At 40.6% G+C, this 27,942-nt stretch overlaps 2 protein-coding genes across 3 annotated transcripts; one reads left to right on the forward strand and one right to left on the reverse strand.

Moving 5' to 3' along the window:
- Window positions 1-378: 378 nt before the first annotated feature.
- On the reverse strand, window positions 379-5,748 carry LOC119729481 (sulfotransferase 2A1-like). Its single transcript, XM_038202048.1, has 6 exons — window positions 5,343-5,748; window positions 4,260-4,507; window positions 3,798-3,924; window positions 2,926-3,020; window positions 2,383-2,530; window positions 379-589 (listed from the first exon to the last, which is right to left on the reverse strand). The coding sequence occupies exons 1-6, from the start codon at window positions 5,551-5,553 to the stop codon at window positions 483-485; spliced, it is 936 nt and encodes a 311-aa protein (XP_038057976.1). The 5' UTR covers window positions 5,554-5,748; the 3' UTR covers window positions 379-482.
- Window positions 5,749-11,619: 5,871 nt separating this feature from the next.
- LOC119729634 (signal peptide peptidase-like 2B) lies at window positions 11,620-27,841 on the forward strand. Of its 2 annotated transcripts, none has more exons than XM_038202283.1 (14): window positions 11,620-11,830; window positions 14,519-14,638; window positions 17,039-17,218; window positions 18,702-18,782; window positions 20,075-20,214; window positions 21,179-21,369; window positions 22,090-22,186; window positions 22,490-22,685; window positions 23,204-23,278; window positions 23,688-23,744; window positions 23,914-24,010; window positions 24,535-24,615; window positions 24,928-25,121; window positions 25,437-27,841. In XM_038202283.1, the coding sequence occupies exons 1-13, from the start codon at window positions 11,786-11,788 to the stop codon at window positions 25,107-25,109; spliced, it is 1,542 nt and encodes a 513-aa protein (XP_038058211.1). In that variant the 5' UTR covers window positions 11,620-11,785; the 3' UTR covers window positions 25,110-25,121; window positions 25,437-27,841. The 2 variants fall into 2 exon arrangements, with proteins under 2 accessions (XP_038058211.1, XP_038058210.1); XM_038202282.1 differs by having other exon boundaries at window positions 24,928-25,085.
- The last annotated feature ends 101 nt before the right edge of the window (window positions 27,842-27,942 follow it).

The following is a 27,942-nucleotide window of genomic DNA, read 5'->3' on the forward strand; positions in this document are numbered from 1 at the left end:
AAAATTTAAAAGACATCATTTCCCATCAAAATGCTCTTTAATTAGGCCTAAGGCCAAAAAAAAAAGTCTCCGGTTTCTGGTATGGAGCTTGCCCCAAAAGTGGTGCGGCGACGCGGCTTTTTTTTTTTTTTTACCTGGTTTTTTTTTTTTTTTTGGCTTCAAATGTCGGCTGATGACTGCAAATGGTGCCCGACTAAACTTAGTGCAAATATATGGGAGTCCAGAGAGGCCACATAAAGCTTATTCTCGACCATAACCCAATCTAAAAACACGTTAAAATTGTGCAGCAGCAGAATTTCAGTCAAACCAGTGAGTTTGGCGGTTTTGAAACATCATCTTGTATTGAAAAAAAACTTTTTCATTTTGCCGACGCGCATGGCTACGGCGACGCGCGCGCATACCAGAAACCGGAGACTTTTTTTTTTGGCCTAAGCTTTAAATACTTTAGAATTCAATGAGTTGAAATATTTCCAAACGGCCTTTTAGAATTGGAACGTGATGCCCGTTTCTCGGCGCAGTCGTTCGATCTTTTCATCAAAGGCTTCGCTTTCTGCCTTGGTGAAATAGTTCTTCCAGTCCCCGACTTGACCTGGGATTCAAAAGATGGGAATTGATCAATCGATTATCGGTAATCGATCGTGCTGGTCTTCCCAAGGAAAGAATTTCAAACCATTTGTGTATAATCTACCCAAACCATTAGATAGGATGGCGGGTTCTTCGTGCCCGTAGCCAGTATGGCGTTAGTCTATGCAGCTGTGTGGTTGCGAAGGCCTAAGCGTCCCCGTTGTTGAACAAAGTTAATCCGATTACGTACTTAAAAGCTATAACAGAGCAGTGAAATTAATGCACCCCCAAAAAACATGGCCTTTTGAACGTTGTGTTTCTCAGAAAAATATTCACAGTATGATTGAAGATCTTAAATTATAACGGAAGATGATATTCTAAGCTTCATGTCAGCGAAAACAAAAATCGCCATCATCGATGCCGAAACGTCAGTGCTGGTTCCTGGTAAAGCTGACCGTAAAGTCGGAAAGAAATCGTTCGAAAACGTCCCCAAATCCATGTATTTACCTCACTTTCTAGGAATCTCCTCAACGGTTGTTATTTCACGAGTAGTTGAACACTTATATCATCTAAGCATATCCCGAATTTCAGCTTAATATGTTGTTGCAAACGCTTGTGTTACACCTTGAGCTATCGCCAAGCAAAATTTTGACGAGGACTGTCAAGCTCAAACCAAACTGATTTTTATTAATTAATAACTCGTGAAGGAGGCTATTATGCAAATTTCCACTGCACACCAAAATGGATAGGAACCTTATTAATATTCGTGAGGCTTGAAACGATTGACAGATATTGCAAACACCAGTGTTACAACTTTTAAAAATGCACGCAGCCAGGTCTATTTTTCCAATTTCAACGAAAAGTACTGAACATATCAAAACGATTTTTAGCACACAGTTGGATCATTATAAGGAAATTATAATGGAAACAAACCCTGAAAGTCGGTTCCATGAAGATACGGTCTTCCAAGCGGGAGAAATTAATTTTCAAACATTTCGCCCGTCAGGGTGAACATGTCTGTGTGCATGTTGTTTCCTACAAAATAAAGTATTACGTAACCTTTAAAAAAAATCGCAGCAACAGCAACCGTTTGTGATAGTTATGCATGCAGATTCGGCGAGTTAAGCATAACACGACTGCGTCTTGACCTCCAGATTCTGACCATTCAGCGGGTCCCTTCTATCGGGTCTTCGGTAACCCATCAAACCATGGCAGCCAATAATATCCAATCAATGGCCTAGGCCGAATTGCTGCTCGAAATAACGTCACAGTTTCAAAAGTCGACTCCGATTGACTTGCGCGCAGAGTCGCACATATTAAATTTCTACGCTCACATAATCGGACGTGGTTGCGGAGCTTGCGGGCTCCGTTGAACAACGGATGGTACTCAGACTAGTGTGTGAGAGAGTTGTGGGCAATTGGTATACGACCAATGCAGCACCTGCTAAAAAGCTAAATCTGCGTAAAAGACTTGCACTTTACATATGGACTATAATAAAAGTACTTAGAAATGCATTTTTTTTAGTTTGACTGTTTGAAAAAGGCCGCGTCCGAATTACTTGGCTATATACGGCTGGATATCATCACACGGGCTGATGTCGCTCCCATAGGCGCGTGTGTAATTGAGGGTGTTTCTTTCGACCTCCCCGACCAAATGCGAGATTTATAGTTGGTTGATTAAGGATGTTTGTGTATAACTGGATCATACTTCGGGATGAAGGTTGGCTTCTTGAAGTTAACCTCAATTCAAGACGTCGCACCTGCTATAGCGTCATTATGAGAGCAAGTGCCAAACCATGTTTGTCTTACTGTACATACCCTTGCGGTAGTGTCCTTCAGTGTGCGTATTGACTGCCCGCTCCTTCATGCTTTCAAATGAAGTAGCTTCGACCACGTGACCTACTTGTTCGTCAGTAAGAGTCACTTCAAGGAAGTCTGCAATCTGCCGCACGGCAGACGGATGATCCTGTCATGGCAGTAGAGTCATGGAGAGTTAATGAGAGGCTTGGGATGCCCCTTAATACATGGACCCCGCCAATGCGTCTCAACCAAAGCCCAAAACAACAACGACAAAATACGCGTCGGGTGTTGCCCGGACGGTGCCCCTAACCACGTGGGCAAAAAACTTTGAAAACTTACATTCACCAGCAAACGTGTTACAAATTCATGACATGTTAGTGCGGTAACTATAGAAAGCTATAGTTACCAGGGTATGTTGCTGAGCTGAGAAGGAAGATATAATCGACCCTGGAACTAGGATGTGCAAGCCTAGCTTTGCAGTGCACACGTGTTTGCGTTTCTTCTCGAAATGTGTTCAAATAAATAAATTGGTTGAACCAAGTTAGTAAGCACCTTTTGTACCTGTTTCATGTTTTCGTACGTCAAAATGAGGAAGTTAATTTCACTTCGATGAGCCCAGTATCCCTGTACGTGAGCCCACCACGATCCTCCTGGGTCTATAATGTAAAAAAGGGAGAGAACTCAAAGAGTTAAAAGTCGAAGTGAGGTTTCTTCTATCACGCGATTGGGCACAGTGTCGCCGAAATATGCCAGATACCGTGCAAAACCACCACCGCACTTTGGCTGTTAGTCAGAACTAAAACAACAACGAAAACAACAACGAAAACAACAACGAAAACAACAACAACAACAACAACGACAACAACAACAACAACACCAACAACACCAACAACACCAACACCACCACCAACAACAAAGCCAACGACAACAGCTACAACAATGATTGTTGTCAGTAGTAATACACACATTTTTCATCATCAATAATACCTCTAAACTCCACAAAGTGCCGCTTGAGGACGAGTGTCGTGTGTCAAAGTGCATATAATACATGTATAAGTTTAATTTGTATAAATTATAATCAAGTCAATCACAATCACAAGTCAATTCCCAAATCAAGTCACAAGTAAAAGGGGGTTAATAATGACAGAGGAATGTCTTTGTCACAGTTCATTTGAATAGCTTGCGACTCAAATTGAGATGGGCCTTGACTTGTGATTGATTGTGATTGACTGTGATTGATTGTGATTGACTTGTGATTGACTTGTGATTGACTTGTGATTGACTTGTGATTGACTTGTGACTTGTGATTGATTTAGATTTTTCTTCTGATTGACTTGATTACAACTCTGGAATCATGGTGTGAAGCGCCCTCTATAGAGTCATGCAGTGATGGGATTGGTTACATTTTGTTATTATAAGACCATAATGCGTACAATGTCCATCCAGGTGACATTGGAAAAGCGTCTTCCAATCAACGCGTTGCCCCTGAAACTGGGGAGCAGATGTATATGTGTAGAATGACACCAAAGTATCTTTCGGGTTACGCATGACGTATATCACCTGTAAATATAAATAAAAAGAGAAAAACAGTATAGTGCTTTACAGTCATACATTATTCTTCATGAACGTTTGTTCGTCAAATCCATTTTTTGTAAAAAAAAAAAATAAGAATGAGTTTGCAGCATGTGACATGAAATATCTTTTGTGACTGTGTGGTTCTGAAAAGTTTATATTTCTAAACAATAACTACCATCATCACTATAACAACTTTGATAGAAGTGGCCCTTGCGAGCATGCCTTCGGTCATTTGAAATCCACGTACGTCAAACAAAGATTTTAAGTTCAGGTTAGATCACAGTTAAAATCTGCTGCAGAGGATTTATGAGAAGACCAACCTTTGCTTTCTTAGCGAATATCTGATGGGGAAGACGGTCTACTCGCAAATGAGTGGTAAGGATGCGAGGCGATTGCCACTTGTCAGCTACCCGATGATGCAGTCGAGCACTCGCAGACACGTCAGGAGGCGAATGGAGGGGGAAGTTATACTCTAGAGGAATACCAAGTCCTGCCTTATTTGCCTCAGCAATCGGAGAATCTCCAAAACCCAGCACGCGGGAAATTATTTCGGCACACCACTTCGTACCTGCATGTTTTGCGAGTATAATTATGAAAGTGACGATGTTCCTAAAGTTGTAACTAAAGTGTGTGGAAACAAATTGCAAACAGTCAAGGATGATATTTATTGATATTTTATTAGTTAGGGAACACGCATAGGGAACACGGACCGGGGGCGGCAACGGGGGCCATGCCCCCCCCAAAAAAAACCCCTTTTTTAAGTGACGTCGCAATAAAGGCAGGCACTGCGTATACCACCAATTATGGTACCAATGATATAACTTTTAAAACGAATTTGCGGTGACATTCTTTTTGATACCTATGTTGCAGTGTTGTAGTTGAGTCACCAAAGTCGAGTCCAAGTCCGAGTCTCAAGTCACAAGCCTCGAGTCCGAGTCTCGAGTTACAAGCCTCGAGTCCAAGTCCGAGTCTCGAGTAACAAGCCTCGAGTCCGAGTCCGAATCTCGAGATACAAGGCTTGAGTCCGAGTCCGAGTCACAAGCCTCGAGTCCGAGTCTGAGTCACGAGATACAAGCCTCGAGTCCGAGTCTCCGAGTTACTAGCCTCGAGTCCGATTCCGAGTCACGAGTCACAAGCCTCGAGTCCGAATCTGTGTCTCGAGTTACAAGCCTCGAGTCCGAGTCTGAGTCTCGAGTCACAAGCCTCGAGTCCGAGTCTGAGTCACGAGTCACAAGCTTCCAGTCAAAAAATCCGAGTCATTTTCCAATGTGACTCGAGTCGAGTTCGAGTCACGAAAAATGTGACTCGAGTCCCACTCGAGTCCTTGACTCGAGTCCTACAACACTGCTATGTTGTGTCCGAGTTCTCTCCCATTAACTATATTATAACTCAATCAAGCCTACCTGCTTTAGGAAATGCAGCTAGCCAGACATCGTCTTTTCGAACCGTCATTTCTTTGATGTCCTTCAAGAGAGCTGTACTGATGCAGCGCGCAGAAATCGTGCCGTCCACGACGGCCATCCACGAATTGGCACGATTGGTGAGAAAATGATCTGCCGGGGTTTCATCCGTGTACCAACAAATGTCGTCTCCAGAGTCCGTTTGGTGGCTCATTTTGTCACGATCTGTACCCGAAAAAATATGTATGAAAACACTCTGTTGAGTCAAGACTCTTAATACGAATTCTTACATGAACTGTGGTCTATTTTAACTGAATATCTGCGTGAATACATATACAAACATTACAGAGTGGCATGGTCAAAATCTCTGCTGGCAGTTAAATTTGATGGTCTCACAAACGAATCAAAGTGGTGGCAATAAAAATATTTATCAGGCGCTGGGTGACCTTATTCGACCTTAAAGGACGTCGTAAAAAACATCCGGCTGGTGTATACCCGCATTAAACACAAACTTACATCAACTATAGCGCGATATGTATTACATTATTACGTGCCCTATATACACTCCACAAACTGAAGGGTTGAATCCAACATGAGTTTGGTCAGTGTCAGGCTGAACGTATTGAATCCAGCATTTTAAATACTGAACCCAGCATTTTAAATGTTAAAGCCCACGCTGACACTGTTAATTCAAGAATTTAAGTGTTCAAGTTTATTCAACATTTTCCAAAGCTAACACTTTGAAAGTGTTGAGTCAACTGAACATGATCAATTTAAAATGTTGAATTATAGTTTAAGCGTTGAAAGTATTAAAATGCTGGATTTAACACTTTCAACTTATGGTCACTGACCGAACTCATAAGTGTTTGATATTGTTATGAAATCCCAAAGCAATCCACCAATTACGCGATTGCTGCGTTCCGGAAAATTGCATTCTCATTAATGTTTGCAACGTTCTTATTTCGAAAACTGAGTGGAAAAAAACCAAATCAATTTTCCACTCCTGGGCCAGTGATGTTTATCTTTTCAGGCTCTCTAAAACTGTATGCCATGCAGTTTCAGTGGGTACAGAATTTGGAAGTTAAATTTCATGCCCCGTGCTCTTTTTTTTTTTTAAAAGGTTTTTTTTCATCTAACTAAATTTCAATTTGTTTGAATTGAAAAAAAAAAACACCAAACGTTTATTCCAATATTTGGCGTCTTCAACCACTAAAACTCGGCTTCCATTTGTGACAGCCGAATTATTATCTGGCAGCCAATAATTCCAATTTTAGAAGAAGAATTCAGAAACTGAACGGCGGTGGATTTTTTTCGTTCATTGTCTCATTCAAAAGTAACTAACTTTTATATTGTTCGGGAAAATATTGAAGTTGGAAAAAAAAAACATTTTCGAGGTGCCTCTCTAAAATAGCACGGGGGAACGTATATGCGCAGAATACTAGAAATGGTGTTACCTCTCATCATGCATTGAAAGGTATACCTTTGAAAAAACATTGAAATACAGGGAACAGGGTGAGTCAAAAAGCGGAACCCAAACCCCCAAAATTATATTTCGTATTTAATGACTGGAAAGCCAATTTCATAAGCTACTTTTAGATGAAAAAAAAATTAACTGAAATTGCTCAATCCGTTCAAAGAATATCACCATTTAAACAAACCTCTTTCGTTCAAAAATGCGGCGATTTCAAGAATCGTCGTCACAATTGTCTTCAAATATCACCAATGAAAAGTTCAAAATATTAAAAAAAAATTAAGTCCAAGTTGAAGGCCCGTCTTAAAATAGTGGATTTTATAAATCATAATGTTTTCAACCAGGGTTGTTAATAAAGATATACAGTTGTTGACAATTGTTGAAACAAGTATTCTGTGTCATTTTCTTTGTTGTTCCTAACATTCAGAATGTACAATAAATTGTTGGGTTTTTTTTGGACGAATCAGGTTTTAGGGTCATTTCGCGGTCATTTTAGATAGAGGGGGGTGGTAAAGTCCCATGTCAAAATATGAAGACGCCCATCTGGGTAATGGTTAACACCATCAATACAAGACTTTTAACACCAAAACTAATGCTGTATCTCTTAAATAACCCCCACCCCTTGAAATTCAAAATTAACCCCAAAATGGCGTTTTTTTCTGGCTATTTGAGTATTCTGCTGTTCATACCCTGACTAGCCATGTTGTAGTTATGATGAATAAAGACTTATTTTTTCAAATTGGAAACATTCAGGCACAATAGCGTATGGAAAGAACTCAGAAAGATCCTTAGCTTGAGGTGCTGCCTTGAAATTTTAACCCCTGAAAGAGGCAACAGGAGCATAACAAGGGCATTTACATGTATATTGGGGGGGGGGGGGGTAACAATGTCTTGAAAAGGGCACTTGCACATCCAGCCTGAAATGTATATACAGACACATTTTTTTCTCTCAGTACACTTGGCCTCTGTAAAAACAAATTGAGGGGGGGGGGTGGGTTACCATCTGTCGATGGGGGTGCTGTTCTAACCGAAAATTATGCGCACTAGTATAACGGATGAATAGTGCTTTTGCAGGGCGACACATGCATAAAAGTCTTACGAAGGCGTCCCCATACAGCCGATTGCACAATGGCATGACGTTTTGTAAAGTTACAACTGATAACGAGCAGAACTTATAATAAGCCGAGCCCCCCCCCCCTCAACAAAAATTGTATAGTGGGTGGGGGATATCATATGTCCCCCCTACATGGTACTTTTTTCGTCCCTGCATGAAAATTGTAGCCAAATTAAGCTCACAAAGGCTGATTCAATGACTTCAAACTCGAACAACTAATGTTTAAGACGATCTTTTGCTCACACAAATTTGTTTAAATTGTCAAAAATTGCCTAAGATCGCAACACAGATCGTCTAGAATTCAAAAAGTTTCCCGGACCCCACACCATTAGGGCTTTGCGCTTTGCAATCGCATTCTGATCAAGCTTCCATGTCCCCCCACTTTTGAAAAGTGATTGACCCCCTTGGTGAGACATGGGAGGTGGATTTCAAAGCAGGTCTTTTGCTATTTTTTGAAACATTCTTTATAAACATTCCTGTATTATTCGTGATTGCACTGATAAATAAGTTAGCTGATTCAAAGGATATTTATGGAATTACTATGCCATCTTCAAGATGAAAAGACGGACGTGGATGGACATTCTTGAATCATACTACTTTCATTCTTATGATTAATCTAGCTCTTGTTCTATTATTCAATGTAGAATTGGTATCATTCAACACTAAAGCAACCTATTTTATTGAAGTCTTGAAGATGTACATCCCTGTAGTTTAAAAACACCTACCGGTAGAGGTTTAATGTAAGATTGGCCAGTGGCAATCCCTCATTGGATAGCTTTACTTTAGGAACAAATCTGGGATAATTCATGTATTTCATTTACTGCTTCCCAACACTTAAAAATGAAATGTCTGTCCATGTTATGAACGTTAAATCTTGAAGATAGTCCTCTGTAATTTCTGGAATCCTGAGAAATACATCAAACTTGTTGGTGGACAATGTTCTTGCTAGGACATGGGATGTAGAAAGAGGGGGAAAAACATAACAGAGTGCTTCATGTATCGACTTCTGTCTATGGTTCCCTCTATAATGTCATACTTTTGTTACCGTTTGTGTGGAAAGACCCCTTGGCCTATATCAGTTTTATACAATCATTTACATGTATATCTACATGTATGCCCTGGCTGTCTGTGATATTTAGTGATATTAGTGCATTAAGAATGTTCTTAATATATTAAATTGTCAGTTATGTGCTCATCTATGAAAGCCTTACTGAAATCAGTGGTGTGTTCAATATGTCAAAGCGATTAAAATGGGGGAAAAAAGGCATTCATTTCGCAATAATACCCACTGTTCACTGTGCGTATATACAGTGCAGATTTAGTTTTTTTGGGTGGGGTGGGGGGTTTATTTCATGCTAGATACCCACTTCCTATACAAAATATCCCTCAAATGACCCAATGCATCACCTCTAAAGTGGGCGCAATCATATTCCAAAATTGTGATTTTCATCCCAATTATCACCCCCCTCTATTTTAGAGTCATTATATTTGGTGTTACATTATGTTTTCAAATATGAAATATATTTTTTTTGGGGGGGGGGGTGGGTTCCGCTTTTTTGACTCACCCTGTATAACTAAGAAACTTTATTGAATAAATAATTGACGTTGCATATATGCTTTTTTTTCAATGATGTCGTAATATGCCTATATAAACACCCAAACCCGCATAATGTATAATCAATCAACAATGTCGAAAACTCTTCCTGTCATAAAAATATCCTTTAACCTGCATACTGAGGAAAATAAACACTCGAAGTAAAACAACTTGTCATTTCGTGGATTTAGTACTTTAATAAAAAAAACCTTGGTAAAACAATAACATTATTGCAGGCGGTGGTTAATATATACGGGCTTTTTTCATTGTAACTTGCCATTTTATATCATAACCAGCAGTGGCGGAACGCTTTTCAAACTGCAGGGGTCATCACCAGAAAGGGGCTCTGCTCAGGAAAAAAAGGCACCTTCCGTCGGTGTGAAGAGGAGAAAATTGTGAAAATATTTTCGTTCACATTGCAAGGAATACATGTTACCCAGAACAAAATTCACTAACAACATTGATTTACTCTTTTTAAAAAGGTGTGCATTAGAAAAACTGAAAAATCTTAATCCCTTAATAAAAAAAATCAGTGTAGGCCTATTCCTGAAAAAGCCTCTCAATATATAGCCGTGTTGTTCTCAAATGTTTCGCTTGAGAGAGCCCTTCGGCCTCCGGCACACCCCATGCACCCCCATGCACCCCGGCAGCAATAGCTCTCTGGGTCCGCCCTTGAATTTGACTAATTAGGCCTATTATGCAAAGGGGCCATTTTCTTATCGTGAGAGGGGCGCGCGAGCGGGACTGTTGCTTTTGATGGCCAGTTCAGTATTGTTGCCTGTACGTGGTCTCAAAAGTGGGTGGGCGTATATACGCCTCCAGTATGCGAGAAGATAATGATTTATCAGAATTGATCAACTTTAAAGAAATTCTTCATAACTGTTAATGTGGGAGTTTCCAAACACTCGGCCAAATTTGTTCCCGATTTTCGGATGCCACCGTTTTTTTTCAATTTCGGACTTAAATATTTTCATCATTAAGATAATCAGTGGCGTAAACCTGTGCCGACGAGGGGGGCCCGGGGGGGGGGGGGGGGCTGACACAACAATAAAAATTACATTAGGGGCGCTCTTCAGGTTACAGATGTACCGGTATATCGATATGTATATACTGGCATCAAATAGACGCATTTTAAAACATTTTGTTCTTCGTTTTACATTTTTCAGTGCTAATGAATATATTTTAGTCGTTGGGATCATCATGTTGAAAAATTAATTAAAAATCAACCTTTTTTTTCATCACGAAAAAGTGGGGGATGATTCAACAGCCCATCCCCCGGTCAAAAAGTGTGGGGGGGGGGATTTACGCCCCTGAAGATAATGGTAGTGAGAGTACCAGAATGACTTTTAAGTCGGTGGAAACGTCGAAGTGCGCCACATTAGGGAACTTTTTTACATGCCATCGATCTTGAGAGGCTGAATGTTGCCGCGAGCGGGGCACTTATTGTGCTTGAGGGGCAGTTTTCCATCTCGATAAGTTATCGCGGGAGCACGTTATTGATGGCCAATTTGAGTTCGAAAATGGCACAATTTTATAAATGCGAGAGGGGTATTTGTGCTTTATAGAGGGATAGTTTCCACCCTCGAGAAGGTTCACAATCTTCAAGTTAATAAAAAAAGCACCGCCGGTGACACGTGAGGGGTATTTAATTGTTTTTGAGAGGCACTTTAAATTTGCATTACAAGAGAGGGGACAACGGTATAGAACGATCATAAATGCTTTCATGTGGGCGTTTGAGGGGCAGTTTTGTTTTCATCTCGATGGGACACATTTATGACCGCGATAGGGGAACTTTTTTAAGCCTGTGAAAATCTGGGGGAAGTCCCCCTCCCCGGCGCCCTGCCCCCGCCCCCGGTTCCACCGCCCAAACTTAATTATCACAGTTACATATCCATCTTCAAAATATTGTTTTATTTCTTGCTATCAGGCACCTTAGATATGTGCCTGTGGCTGACGATTTCCATTAAAAGAAAAACAAAAGAAAGACCGTTGACACTCCCCCCCCGTACTAAGCAACGCCCATGCGTGGTAAAACAAAATGGTTGGAAATTGTCTGGTATCCCAAACTGCAATCGCGCAGCTAATTGTGTACACCGTACAGCTTACAAATTGGTCTGGTAACATTGAAGGGAACGGAACGTCATTTTGTTGATGAAGGCATGCGTGAAATTACTCACAAATTAAACGACCATTTTAAGTCAGATTTTGGCTGGAGTCACATAATATATTGCGGTTGTTGGTACCTTGTAAAACATACACTTTCTTAAATGGATTGGGTGATTTTTTGTGTTCTCTCTGCGACATTTTCACCGGTAAGTTAACACAAAACACGTCGCTCAACGGGAACCGTTCAATCAAGGCAGTGGATATTTTGCCGGAGACGGCAAACCTTTAGTAAACGTTAGTTTGCCGGATATGCACTGAACATGCGCAGTTACTGTTTTTTTGTACTTACACATTTTCCGGTGACAAATTTTAGTCTGGCTCCATGCCAATATTATCGTTGTAACCTCGTATTCACAAGCATGACAAGATGTAGCCCGACTGCGTCTGGCCGTACAGTACTATCGCAAGCTCTGTAGCCCGACTGCGTCTGGCCGTACAGTACTATCGCAAGCTCTGTAGTACGGCCAGACGCCCGATGCTTCCACAGAGACTGAATTTTGTTGGCCGCCGATGTAGCGATTTTGCTACATCTTTCGATCCCGATTATCTTTTCATCCAGGACACAAATTTCCAAAGTTAAGATTCGTAGTCGTAGAGCAACTCATACCTTTTCGAAAAAACGTTGTTTGGTCTCAATATTTTCATCCATCTGGCCGCAAGACGAATTCCAGTCATCAGATTCCACAAATATCGTCCCCCATGCGATCCCCCATGCGATTTCAAAATGGCGGCCGCGCTGTAATGTATGCAATATGCAGGCGCGCCCGCGCAAACTCATGAATATGCATAAACAGTCTGTGTCGTATGGCCTCGTGTTTTTGGACGTGCGTGCGGCGGGGCCGTACTTCCAAAAACACGAGGTCATACGTCACAGACTGTTTATGCATATTCATGAGTTTGCGCGGGCGCGCCTGCATATTGCAACATTACAGCGCGGCCGCCATTTTGAAATCGCATGGGGGATCGCATGGGGGACGATATTTGTGGAATCTGATGACTGGAATTCGTCTTGTGGCCAGATGGATGAAAATATTGAGACCAAACAACGTTTTTTCGAAAAGGTATGAGTTGCTCTACGACTACGAACCTTAACTTTGGAAATTTGTGTCCTGGATGAAAAGATAATCGGGATCGAAAGATGTAGCAAAATCGCTACATCGGCGGCCAACAAAATTCAGTCTCTGTGGAAGCATCGGGCGTCTGGCCGTACTACAGAGCTTGCGATAGTACTGTACGGCCAGACGCAGTCGGGCTAGACAAGATGGGATTCAGACCATTTTATAATTTCGGACTTTATTTCCCTTTTAAAAAAAATTCCTCCAGAGCCACAAATCTGAAAAAGAAAATGTAATACTCTGCAATAACATGTTTGAGACATGTTAAAATGATAAAAGAAGAATATTCTTATTTATTTGGGGACGGGAAAAAAAAACTTAAAAATGTGGCGGGGATCGGGATCGAACCCGAGTCATTCCGCTCACTAGAGCTTTTGCTTAACCACTACACCAAATGTGCTACACAACTTTTGGTGGGAATTTAATACATCTTATAATTCAGCCCTATCTTAAAGAGTACAGCGCCCTCTGTTGATATGGATTGCCGCCGGCAAACCTTTAGTAAACGTTAGTTTGCCGTCATTACCTCCAGCAAAATATCCACTATCTTCAATCAACGCCAACGGACGGTTGGTTCGCTCATCATATGACTAGGTTCGCTCGGTTTCAGGTCAACTCCGGTCCGTGACTAACTCGGCCCGAGTCCGACTCGGTCCTTGAACAACTCGGTCCGTGACAGAGATGGTGTGTTAGAATCCCTTTTCCCTCCTTTTGGAAAGAATTGTTGCAACCTTCATGTATCATCTCAATGAAGGTCAGTCATTGCAAAAATGATGATAAGAGTAGTACTAGTAGACATATGAATCTGGAACTGAAAAACATTTCCAATTTCGTTAGGAAATACTTTTTAAGAATCTCTATAGACTTAAATTTGTACACAACTGCTGAAGTACCGTAAGGTTGCAACATTCTCTCTGCCCCTTTTTTTCTTTTAATTTTGTCTTTAGGTCAGTCGTACAAGCGCCCGGTCACTGGGTCGATCACACTTATGTATATCTGGGTAACCACACTAAGTTATACCAAAAATACATAGGCCTAGGCCTAATCATGATTTTCTACACAACCAATTAACACGATTAAAGGGGCACTGTATCTTGAAATCCACGAAATGTTTACGTTTTGGATTGTTTACTTATCCTATTTCAAACATCTGGTTGAAAGGAAACCAACCTAATGTCTAATTACCGTTCCCGAGAAAAGACACACTCAAAAAAAAAAAAAAAAAACAGTTATTTACATCGGATAAGACAGAGTACACATACGCTTTATTTTCCTGTTGTTTCAGTCAATGTACAACACACGCTGTCATGGCTGTGTATGTCACATAAAATTACACACATCACCAATGCGCAAATGTAGTTTCTTACTTTGTTCTTACACATCTGCAAAAGGCAAACTCTTTATGGCTGGAATAACAGCTAGCACGAACAGCCCGTCTTTTTGGGGTCTTAAAAGTGGACCCCGAAAGTCATTCTCGCACGCATAGGTCTAACACAAGAAAAGAAAAAGAAAACCTAGTTTTTAAAGGATAGTTGTGTGGATGTTTACATGTAGGCCTGTAGCCTAATTTTAAATTTTCTTTCTGATTAACAGCATTTCGTTCAAAGCGTGTTTTGTAGCCCAATTGGGTTCATTCCTGGACGCAGTGTCTCTTTGAAGTGCCATCTGAAATCGTTTTTCAAAGGCATATTGATAATTGCAAACACCTTTTTTTTGTAGGTATTTGCCAATTATGGCATCTTGTCGGCAAGAATCGCTTCTGATGGCAATACGCAAACCAAGGAATACTGCATAACGTATGACCAAGAGGCGACTCTACCTAAGACATTGAAGGATGAGGTAACAACTTCAGCTCTTTATGAGGGTCTTTTGTTTTCCTTAACACTAACGTTCCCTGAATCCATCAAAATCCACAACCCTGTTTTGGAGGATTTCGGCGGATTCAGGATGCCTCCATTTTGAAACAGTTGAGAGAATTTGATGGATTCAGGATACCTCCATATTGAGCAGTTGGGGGACTTTCATGGGTTCAGGATCTCAACAGTTTAAATCCTGGGTTATATGTTTGGTGTGTACGAAGTATATGTACTACACTGGTGGATTCTGATGGACTAACTGGTGGATTGTGATGGACTAACTGGTGGATTATGATGGACTCAGGACACCCAAAAAAAATTGTGCACGACAAAATTGGTGGATTTTGGTGGTTTCAGGATACTTGCCAGTAAAAGTGCGCAAGGGGTTATATTATTATTAGGGTTAAAAAAAATGCTTACATGTACATGTTTTCACTTCTTTTATCACTTTTACCTGAAAGTCCTCGTACATACACCTCACCAACCGCCCAGCCTGTTACTCCATGTAATGCCCGAAACTACCCGAGCAGTGTACGCTTTTGGGCAATTCCACCGTCACTCACGTTACCTTTACATGCCATGAGGCTACTCTGACCTCTCGCTGCTTCAGAAGTATTTGATCAAGCTGAATCAAACCAGCCATACAACAACCTTGGGGTAAGGGGTACTCAAAAATGGAAAGAAAAAATCAATCCGTTCATTCAGTTTTTGAGAATGTGTGTTTTGTTGGTCGTCACTCATGTTAACTACAAAAAAAAAGGACAAGGAAAATTGTCCTGCAATTTTGTTGTTACCGTCTCATGGTACTGCTAAGCACACAATTTCCTTCTAATAGAGCCTCCGTCTATTTCATCTAGAGAGCAGTACTCAGCAAAAACATGCTTCACCCCACAGGAAAATTTAGCTTAAATCAGTGACTTAACAATAGAAAACTCCATAGTGTTTAACCCCCTATAGATGGTGATTTACTAGGAACCTTCCTCACCCTTGCAGTGGTAAACTGTACACATGAACAGTTGGACTCTGTTTATTTGTGGTGTGCCCAACCTTAGGATGTGGCGTCTACACGTTTACACGTAAACCGAAAAAAAACACCTTAAAACCGTGTACACAATTTTACAAAACGTTTAAACGAAACCCAAATTACAAAAAGGGGCATACGTTCAAGCGAACTTCCTTTCAGTTTAACATCCAAAGCACAAGTAACTAACAAAGTTTTCAAATCTGTTAAATAAATAAAACCTTGCAAGCACCGCAGTACTTATTACATTAGATGTACACGTTGTTAAGTTTTTACTTTTTCAGTGACTGCCCGCTATTTGGTATGTCAATCATTGTTGATTTATCATGTCAATGAGTTACGTTGATCTGCCGACATACATTGTAATGGGCAGGCGTCAGCCTTTGTGAAATTGCTAAACGTTTAAATGGTTCCTAACATGTTTGCTAAAATTTAATAAAATTAAACACAAAGTCACAACCTTAGCCCAACCCCATGTAAAGCATTTTAGTGCAGTACTACTCATCCTAGCCCCATAAATGTGGCCAATTTACTGGACTACCTCTGTAAATAAAGGCCACACTTCCACCATGTACAAAAATATGTCGAACTTTGTCAAATTTTGATTTTCACATTTAGGCTTAGTTTGTAGTTTATTTTTGCTCTAGAAGCATACTCGCCCTGTTTATAGGCTAATCAGAAAGTGCTGCCTTTTTCAGATGTCTAATTTTTTCGTGAAATTTCCAGATTCGTTTGCACACGTTTGCGTATCAAAATTTCAACATGAAATTTCACGACAATTAGACATCTGAAAAAGGCAGCACCTTCTGATTAGCCTATTAAGAGGGTGAGTATGCTTCTAGATCAAAAATAAACTACAAACTAAGCCAAAAATCAAAATTGACAAAGTTCGACATGTTTTTGTACATGGTGGAAGTGTGGCCTTTATTTACGGGGGTAGTCCAGTAAATTGGCCACATATATGGGGCTATACTCATCCTAACAGATTCCAGCAAACTCTGGTGTTGAGTTTTGCACAATTTTCTGCTGTTAGTAAGTAAGCAGAACTTTTCTGCTAACTGTCAGTGTTGAGCAGCGCCATGAAATCGAACCAAGGTGCCTGGATACAAACCACATGGACCTCTTCACTGATAGGTTGGAAATGTACAGTGAAGATACATGTGTTTGTTACAGTGCATTGTTGGACAGTTTGCAATGCGGATTGGATTTTGCACAAGTGCACTGTTTCCCACAATGCACTTCATCACAGACCTATTTGTGGCACCTATCCACAAAGAAAGGTTCTATGGAGAAAGGAACTGTGTTCCGTGGATTGATCACAGCAAGAATTCAAATGACATCTGTTTACATTTTTTTTTGCAGGACTATCACCCTTTGGTAGACTTGAGCCCGTCCACGCTATGCTTGAGTCCAGACGATCCAGCCAAGCTCAGTGGCGCTGTAGTGGAGGCTCTGAGGGGAAACTGTACATTTCTTCAGAAGGGACTTGTAGCTCAAGAGGCAGGGGCAACTTCACTTCTTGTCGTCAGTGCTGCCAAAATAGTAAGCACTCTTTAAACTTAGACAGTGTTGATGGTCTAGAAATCTCTTTGATTTTTTCTTTAGTTGATATCAAATTTCTTATTTTGCAAAAACCTACAAAACTGTATAGGCTCCATCTGTACGTCTGCACAGAAATTGTAATACCTTGAAATAACTCGGAATTCTGTGTCGTACTGTAAATGCTAAATGTTCTGTAATTCTGTGTGTGTCAGTTCAATAAAGAGTCGTGTAATTCAACACAATTTGTGTTCTTATACAATCTACCTTGAAAAAAATTCTTCTGCCAAAATGGTAGAAATAGAAAATCCGCTCGGCGTAGTACAGGGTGAGTCAGAATGATTTGGACCTAAATTAAAGAAAATATTAAAAATATGTAGCAATTATCAAAACAAGTGCAAATGAGATATGTTTAAGATATATTGACACATGACATAATTGGTGAAAGATTCATGTATTCATTGTACCATTTTGAAGAAAAGCCCTAGCAAAAAACACACGCTAAAAAACACTCTGACCTTGGTTCTGTGGTTCAACAAGTTTATTGAAATCACGTACTGATGTGAATCAGTGTAATAACAACTAAAAACCTAGTCATGGTGACTGACTCACTTGAAGTCATTGACACATTTAGAAAAGGCAAAACCAATTCCGTGTGCAGACTGGAAAATGAGCCACTTCAATGAAAATGGCATAATTCCTCACCACAGCCACTAATTTGAAAAATTAAAAATCCTGGGAAAGACAAGGTAATAACCATTCATATGAAACACTCAGTTTTGTTCTAAAAATACTCCACATGTATTTGCCACCCAAAAAAAGGGGGAACTTGGGTCCAGATCAATCTGACTCACCTTGTACATGTAAATCAAAGTGAATATTAGATTTAGATGGTTTTGTTTTAATGCCAATCAACTTACTTCTGACCCTATACGCTGCATGTATCTCAGCAGAGGGTGTTCTTTGATATTTAATGCAGTAACTATGAATGCACAAACAGTTCGCTTGTGCCTATCCAACCCATAGACGCTTAATAAAACCTAGACACGACATTTGCTATTGCGCCTGTGAGCAAAATGCTGCGCGTATTACGCGAATGCTCTTCATGGGCATGACACGTCGCACAAGAGAGTGGTCTCACCGACTGCATTATTTGAAATCTTTTGGTCCCGTACGCCCGCGGGAAAAAAATTTAAGTGGTGCACAAGTGCATTGGCGCTGGCCTGAACATTCGTGGAATACGTATGAAGTATGCGCGTAAATCGAAGCATGACATTTGCACATAGCGTAATTAAGCGGCGTGACGCAGCTCGTTTTGCTCACAGAATTTACAACATAAAAGCAGTTAATGTCGTGTCTAGGTTTTATTACATGTCTATGATCCAACCGATACAAAAAAACAGCTGTCCTCTCTAGCTCCGCCTTAACGCACGTGGTCTATTCTGGATGTTCTGACTACTGTCATTATTCTCATTGCAACTTGCAGTCTACTCCAGATGTCAATCAGTCCGAGGAGCTGAAAATCCCCGTATCTCTGATCTCCTCCAGTGACCACAAAGATATCTGGGTAAATATTTCTGTAGAAATCCAGCGGTCTGAGGTTCACGCTCCAATAGACCTAAGACCAACATGTAATGACGTCACGCTTTGTTTACTTGTGCGCTTTCCTGTGAGAGCCAGGTGGGACGCATCCCACCTGGCTCTCATAGGAAAGCGCACATGTAAACAAAGCGTGATATCATTAGGTCTTGGGTCTATTAAATCCAGTTGTCTGTGCGCATTCAAATTGAGCACTGGTGTAGAAGTTCAATGGCCTGTGCTCTGATTGCATTCCTTTCATGTGCTCATTTTCAATGTAACTGTTACGATACCTCAGTTGGTTTGACCACTGGAATCATTGTCTAGAGGTCTGTGGTTCTTGCTCCAATTGAATCCAATTGTTTGTGCGCATTCAAATTGAGCACTGGTATCGAAGTTCAGTGGCCTGTGTTCTGATTGCATTCATTTCATGTGCTCAATCAAATGTAACTGTTACGATGTATAAATCTAAGTTGGTTTGAGCACCGGAATCATTGTCTAGAGGTCTGTGGTTCATGTTCCAGTAGAATCCTACATGTATTTCCTGTGCCAAATCACATGTATGTCTTACGATAGATGGTTGAGCACTGGAACTATAGTCAGGTGGTTTGTGGTTCATGCTCTGGTTAAACGCTGAAATTGTGATCTACATGTAGGTGTCTACAGTTCATGTCTCTCTCTAATCATTGCGGGGCCTGCATCATTGCATTCAATTGTGAGTTGCATTGCCCACTGAAAATCTTGCTAAGTGTCAACTTTTAGTTTTGGGGTTTCAGGAGCTTCAGCGCTTGCGCTCTCGTTATTTCTTACACAGTGTTCCCAAGTGAGGTATCAGATTGAACTGGAAAGTTTCCGTGACAAAACGTATATTTCAGATTTGTTTGTTCACCAAGAAATGTCCAAACAAGGATAAAAACTGCACAGTTTCTTTACGTGCCAGGTGTACAGTAAGTGAGCGCTGGCATTGGCTTGGGAGCCACCTGCAATTGGCCAGCTTCACATTTCATCCAATTCATGTTTAATTGACCTATCCCGGTTTGCGAGTTAGTTAGCTCCTTAGACAATCCTATGGAATTTTGCACATAAAGTTTTGTTTGTCTCAGATTTTGCGCGTTCCGCGTCCATTTGTATATCATGTAATATGACAATATTTCACAAGCTGTGTTGACACGATTCTACCGCGATTGGTTAATTGATAATGAGTCGTTGAACAGTAGTTCAGTGGTCTGAGGTTCACATTCCTTCTCATTCTTTGCCATAATCGGATCCATTCTGTTTCAGGTCAGAGGAGGCCCAGTCAGTGCTGCCTTCTACAGTCCTGAGCAGCCCATGTTTGATTATAGTCTCATTGTCATATGGTGCATGGCTATGATAACTGTCATCATAGGAGGATATTGGTCAGGTCTGACTGGTTATAAAATGTAAGTATTTGCTTCTCAAAATCTTAAACTCTTGTCACACTAAGTTCCTCAACATAGAATTTGAAAGCAATATTAAAGACTAGTTATTTTAACTCTGACAGGGTGGACAAACCTTACTGGTCTAGCCCCAACGCTTACCCTATTATCACTAGCGACCTGCTCAGTATTCAGCCCAGTGTTGTAGTTGAGACCTTCATGTCCGAGACCAAGACCGAGACCGAGACCAAGGCATTCGAGACCAAGACCAAGACCAGCTCTTTCGAGACCTAGACCAAGACGTCCAGCACCGAGACTTTTGAAGGCCGAGGCTGAGACTGATACCGCGACTAAGACTTCCGAGACCTAGACGGAGACCAAGCATGGAAAAAAAAATTATGGTGTTGAAACAGATTTCCATTATGCTGTGTTGTGCCCTGCTTTAAATGAAAATATGTTCAAAAAAATAACTTCCTGCAGATAATGACCTTTGCCGAAAAAAAGTTTTGGAATAAAGACTAGACTCATACGTAACTCAGCTTGCAAATGAATAAAGCCATACGTATGTAGATGGTGCATTTTGTTGGGGTCTGGGGGGGGGGTCTCGAGGGTTAAAACCCGAGATCTCGGCATCTGAGCCTAAGACCAAGACTGAGACCAGTGCTTTCAAGATCAAGACCAGCCCTCCCGAGACCCAGACTTTGATATTACGAGACCTAGACTGAGACCGCAAAAAAAGGTCTCAAGACGATCTCGAGACTGAGACCAGATCTCGAAACCTACATGTACCCCCCCCCCCCCCCAAAAAAATATCAGCCTGCTGAGTCAATCCAAAAGTCATTTGTTTACTCTCCAGATGAATCAGATGGCAATTTCCCTGCTTGGATCTTCTTGGATTTGACACAGTGAGAGCTAAGAAAGGCTGAGTCACTGTAAATTAAGTTTCTTATTTACAAAAGCTCCGATATTTGTGTTTTCTGTAACATAGCACTAAGACCAAAGAAAAGAAGGAAAAACGAGCAGCCGCTGCCGACAGAAGGGAAAGGACAGAGGAGGAGTCTGAATCCGACACAGAGAGCGAAGAAGAACCAGTGACCATCACCTTACCTATCGTGGTCGTCTGGGTCATCATGATCATGGTCATGCTTCTATTGCTGTTCTTCTTCTATGACTACATGGGTAAGTTCAGCCAACAGTGCGGAGGGGTGTGGCGTCCTGGTCCGGTGCATTGAACTCAAGCTATTTGTGTCAAGTTAAAGGGATAATACAACATTTGCAATCATCGAAAAATAAAACTACCAAGTTTTTACGAAATACCTTACTAGGATGTTGGTAAATGACAGTCAATAGCAACCTGTAAAATTATGGCACCTGGTGTGAAGTCATTTTCAGGAAAATTGTATTTTTGTATACATTTCCAACGCTGGTCGGCCGACCATCGTTGGAAAAACCTAACTATTTTTCGACTTCTGCTCCACATTTACCCTTTTTTTCAGTCCAAATTTTGTTTGCTATTGGTTACATGTTCATGAACAGGTGCAGGCCAGCTAGACTGGATCCCCTTACCTTACAATTTTTCTGGCATCTATAAATTGATCCATTTTATCTTTAGTGGAGTCAGGGAACCAGACTACTTGAACATTTTTGTTTTTCTTGGTTTTTCCAGCATATTCGAACACAAAATTTCAAACATGTCAGTTTAACAATATTTGATCTATTATACTAACCCCTCAAATAGGTCATTTCTGAAAATTACAGCAACAGCCAATGATGTACATTCCCTTTAAAATTGAGTGTTGTTAACGAATTCTGTTTCTGATTAATGCCATGATATTTACTATTCTCTTGGTTTCCCATAATTAAGCACAAGTCCCTGTATTCTGCTTTTTTTTTTTGCAGTGTACGTTGTGATAACATTTTACTGCCTGGGTGCGGCAAGCGGCCTGCATACATGTCTGTTTCCCATTCTGAAGCGTATTATGCCTTGCAAAAGAAGGTAAGTTTGGTTTCTGGTAAATAGACTACTACAGTTCAGGGTAACACTATTTGATTTTGTCAATCCAATTGTTCAGTTTAAGGCATTAATGTTGTCATACTTATTGTTGTATAATTCAGAAATCCAGAAACTTACAATTGGGGATCAGGAGAGATTGTGTTTAACATTAGCTGGGATATACCAAAGAGGATGTGATTAAACATGTTTGAATTTGGAATAATAACTTAAGCATTCTGCTGTTTAATAGTACAGTGATTTAGCTCTTGGCTAGCAGACTAACTGGTTGTCATGCTTATCTTCCAGGGTACCAGCCAACAAAATCCCCTTTCTGCGCTCCCGGCCGTATATCTTCAGTGTCGTATTGGGTCTGGCCTGCATTGGCTGCGTGGTGTGTTGGTTCGTCTTTCGTCACGAGAGTTTCGCCTGGATTCTTCTGGACTTGCTTGGAGTAGCGTTCTGCGTCAGTGTACTCAAACTGATCCACATTCCAAACTTCAAGGTCGGTCCTCAAGATGATCTTCTTACCCTCTCTCTGTGTGTTGTTCGTTACTGCTTTTGTTTTGCAGTGTATGTCAGAAATTGGAACAAATTGTTAATCGTTCTGCCGTGTTTGTGACACGCCGATGCAATTTGTGAGCAGAAATATTTACTTTGCTGCTTTGAAAATTGTTTAACTCAATTTGGCTCATCACTTATTTTTGTTAATAAATAAGGTAATATACAACATTTGCAAACATCAAAAAACAAAAACTACCAAATCATTATGAAATACTTTACTTGGCTGTATGTGAATAATGGTCGCGATCATCTTGTGGAATCATGGCACCTGGTGCGCTATCATTTTCAAGAAAAGTGAAATTTTGGTATCAATTTCCAACGATGGTCAACCGACCATCGTTTAAAAAATGACTTTTTTCAAATACTGCCACCGATTTACCACATTTAGTTAGTCCACATTTTGTTTGCATTTGGCTACACATCCAGCTTTCAATTTGTTTCTTTTTTTTTATATTTCAGGTTTGCTTTGTCCTTCTGTCACTGCTGTTTTTCTACGACATCTTCTTTGTCTTCATTACACCTTTGTTTACCAAGGTAAGGTTATGGACGAGAGAGTTCAACCGTCTCATTTCATTTAGATTTTCAATTGAAAAATGTATACAGGATTTTGAAAACAAAAATAAAATTGATCAGTATCTCGTAGTCAGCCCAGCTTTGTTGTGTTACACTTAACTTCCTTTCCTTACCATGGGCGAAAGGCAAACTTCCATTTCCTTAACCCCCCCCCCCCCCCAACCCCTTCCCCCCTCCAAGATGCTTGCACTAGTACACACCTGAGTAAACTTGATACGTTTTTTTCTCTCAAAATCTTTTGGCGGTGCTGAACATCAGTGCTTATTTTTTTACTTCAGTGGCAAAACCCAAACATTAAGATTTATTCTCTGTTCACTGTTCTTTTAAAAAAATTTGAAATTGTTTTTGTCTTGAATGGTTTTGTGAGTAGGATGGTGTTAGCGTCATGGTCCAAGCAGCAACTGGGGGCAGTGGTGCGACTGAACAGGTCAGTTGGATTGTATGCTCGTTCTGTTGTTCGTTACTTGATTGCATTCACTGTACGCAGAATAAATCCACATTCATGACCCAGCATCTTTCAAAAACGTTTGAACTTGCGGAACATTGTTTTCAGAGTTTTCATTTGCCCAACTTCGCATTTTTGTTTTACTACGCAGATCCCAGTGCTTCTACAGGTGCCGCATTTGTCGCCCTCTACTGCCCAGGTTTGCCAGTTGCCCTCCATGTTGGGATTTGGTGACATGCTAGTGCCAGGTGTGTGGCTCAACCTCATTGCTGAGGCATCAATAAATGCAATGATCAGTTAAAAGATGTTTGCTTTTATTCTTTCCTTGTGTTTATGTTGAGGCACTCTTTGGATGGACTCTCTGCAGCAACAGTGGATATGCACATGTGGGCAGTATACAGCACCGCCTTTATCCAGAACATGCACAACTGATCGAGTTTTTGCCCCCAAAAAAAGAGCTCTCCGTTTTCAAATAATTTAGTATTCAATAACTCGAAACTGCTATTGACCTGCTATTTTTTTACTCAAAACATTATTCCTTCCAGAAATTACATGGCACAATCATTCACTCGTGCATGAACACGCATTAGTTGGCCTGCAGACCCGATCGAGCTTGTTTTTCAACTTAACCATCCCCAACCGGTCTTCAAAGTTCAGCTGCTGTGGAAGTTTGTGTTATTAGTCCATGCCGGTTGTACTAAACAATAAAGCTGTTGGTAATGTAATTTTGTGTTTTCCCTTCTTTTCAAATTCTACTTTCTTCCCATGACAGGTTTACTTGTCGGCTACTGCTGTTCCTTCGACTTCAAAACCCACTCACGCATCAAGGTGTACTACATTGCTTCCTGTGTTGGTAAGGTTGCTGTGGCATAGTTATCTGTGTTTATTTGCATCCATGGAATCATCAAACTTGAAAAACTGTTAGTCAAATTGTTGTTGAAGCTAAGTCCTAAAAGCAAAAATCTAATTGATATTTTTCTCCAATTAAATCTGATCTTTGTATACAAAACCAATCGATTGTTTTTTTCTCAATCTTGCAGATACTCTGATTTTCAATTCACTTTTGAGTCAAGAACCGTTTCGTTTTTTTTCCCAGTAGGCAACTCATTAAACTATTTGCTTTATATTATATCTGACTTTTTTTCTCTGTCTTGACTCCCCGCAGCCTATGGCATAGGACTCATCTTAACCTTTGTTGCCCTCGCTCTGATGAAGACCGGCCAACCAGCACTGCTTTACCTGGTCCCCTGCACCGTCCTGACAACGCTGGCACTAGCCGCAGCACGCAGAGAACTCTCGGACATCTGGCACGCAAAACAATCGGTGAATGAACTCCACCGACTTTGACTAGTTGACCATGTATGCTTACCACATCATTGAATGCATTATGTGTTTGTGGTTTTCCGCTTTATATTTCTCTTTTTTGGTGCGTGTCATTTCAAATCTTGCTGCTTTTGCTGTTACAAAAATACCTCTTTTGTGTCTGACATTAAACTTTTTTTTAATCAAAATGCACATGCACATGTATATTTAAAAAGATTTACACAAATACGACAAACTATCATATCATCTTGCAAACTCCACATACCTTTATTCAATTTGGACTTCCTCATGGTAATGGAATGACGAATGTAAATGTTTAAAACTTGTAAAATGTTTGTTTTTTCATTAAAGAAACAGTCGAGTAGACAGGCTCCAGTTACTCGGAATGGAGACTGCACCTCACTGAACACTAACGAGCCGGGTTCCCACACCACAGACTGCACCACAGTTCAGGGCACTCGACCCGACGCAACGCACCCCACTGACACCCCTGCTTCGCCACAGGAGGAACCCATTGGACAGCCGTCCGCTCCCCAGATGGGTCGAGATCAGGACTTAGAGTCTATAGATATAAGTCTGGATGACTTTGACATTGAGACGAGCCCTCTTTTACCCCTGGCTGCAATGCCGACTACCGAGATCAAGTAAAGGCATAGAAAATGGCCGCCTGGAATGAACAAAACACGCTCGGCCAAAAAATGACAGATCTCAGTTCTGTTTACCTTACTAAAGTCTTCAAATTGTGGGTTTGAGCCTGGGGACCTTGTGTCCTTAAGCAAGGCACTTGACTGTGATTGTTTCTTCACCCCAAATCTGTGTGGGTGCATGTACATTTGTTCATGTATATCAAGTGCTATTTAGTGTCAGGTTGCTTGTGGCCACCTGCTATCGTACTTAATCATCATCAACTTTTTTTTTCAAACATTACCGCCTATTTAGGGCTGTCCCAAACGTACTGAATATTTAAGTAGCTTTTTGCTGGCTTGAATATTCGAAACCCCCAAACTAAGCACATACACACACGGTGCCATTTTTTAGTCGATGGTAACTTTTTTGTCAACGGCGGTGCATCGTTCCCATCCTTTTAGCAGGTCAAGCCCTTGACCATGTTGACAGTCATAAAAATGCTTACTGCAAACACTCCAGCAGACCACAGAGCCATGGGCGGCCATATTGATCGCTGCACGCAAATTTTAACAAGCCATTTGCGAGTAACATTTGAAAAACATCTGGTACACTGACTTGCTCAGAATGCTTGGCACATTTTAACGTTGAATTCTCTAGACCAAAGACACTGTTGCTAATCACATGATTCGGGGCAAGCTCTTGCAGAGTTACGTAAGAGATGCTCAGTACCAATACATTGTTCACAATGGGTGAGAATGGCACAAAGACACCAGACCATGCCGGAGCTGGGGGTTGCTAGCATAAGGCTTGCCCCGAATCACGTGATGTAGTAACAGTCTCTTTGTTCGGGAGAATGCAAAGTTAAAACGTGCAAAGCATTGGATTAAGTCAGCGTTCCAGATTTTATTCAAATTTAACTCGCAAATGGCTTTACCAGCACGGCAGGCACTTTCAGCAGGCAGTTTCGAATATCCTAATATTCAGTCAAACACAATTTCGAGTAATCGTGTACTAAATTATTTGAAAATGGACAGCCCTACGCCTATTTCAAGGTCCAAGCTGAAATCTGAAATGTAATTCATGTACACAGTGCATTCCTTATGAGGATTCTGTGATAGTGTGGACAGGACTTAGAACAAAGTTTCAGGACATGTAACCTCCACAATTCAATTGTGTTAGTTATCTCGAGTTTCCTCGAGTTTACTGCTCTCTCTGTTCGGTGCCGCTGAAAAGAGAATTCTATACTGCCCTCTGGCGCATATGGAATTCCATGGGATACGATGGCGCATGCGCAAGACCAGTAACGAATGCACTGGCGCAGACCAGACGTCGGCGAATAAAATTTGGTTCTCTAGTCATGTATATCTGCCGTAGGAAATCATTTTACTTTAACTACCTATTTAAGTGATGTCACTTCTTGTAGCTTAAAAGCATTTGAATAATAGATTTACTTTTTATTTTGTTTCATTGTTCCTTCCAAATTTCAAGATGTATAACACGGCTATATTGACTATACTTGCTTATCCTTGGTGTTGAGCTTCTGAGTTTAATTCTGCTTTTGCTAGAGTTCATTGCTCAGGACCAAGACGACTTTTACGTAGTTTGACCGTTGAGTTTCAATCCATAGAACTTCAAATTGGCTTGACCATCAGATGGAAATAGAAACTTTTTCCCCCAAACTTAGTTTGAACAGTCCTATTCTGAAAACACATGTAAGGTCATACAATGAGCTTTTGTTATTTACACTATTTACAGTATTAAAATTAACGTTCAGAGTTATGTTTGTTTTTACCAGAGTTGACATATCTAGAGGTAATCATTATGTAGGGATACATGTATTTTTGCCTTGTAGTTCAGGCATGCTTATTTTCTGGGACACAAAATGTAAGTGAAATTCAAGAAACATGCAGATCTCCAAGGTTTCATGAAGAGTTAAGCTTTTTACTGATAACAATGCCTGCATAGTTTCCAGCTTTCGCTTGTATAGTTTCACATTTTTTACTTGATCTGTAACAGCCATGTTGATGTGTTTAAATTTTTAGAGTTATTCAAGTTCTTGTATATCTTTTTTTTTTTGCCCAAACAAATATTTCAATAAAACTCATGGCGATTATGCCAGGTAAATACCAGTTTCATTTATTTTGTTCTCAATCCAAAGGGACTATGATTATCTTCTCGTAAATTGGCCAAATTCTACATGAAATATCAGTCTTATAAATGCTTATAATGC

This window comes from Patiria miniata, unplaced genomic scaffold (genome assembly GCF_015706575.1).
Source record: "Patiria miniata isolate m_02_andy unplaced genomic scaffold, ASM1570657v1 HiC_scaffold_21, whole genome shotgun sequence".
In the NCBI taxonomy this organism is placed as follows: domain Eukaryota; kingdom Metazoa; phylum Echinodermata; class Asteroidea; order Valvatida; family Asterinidae; genus Patiria; species Patiria miniata.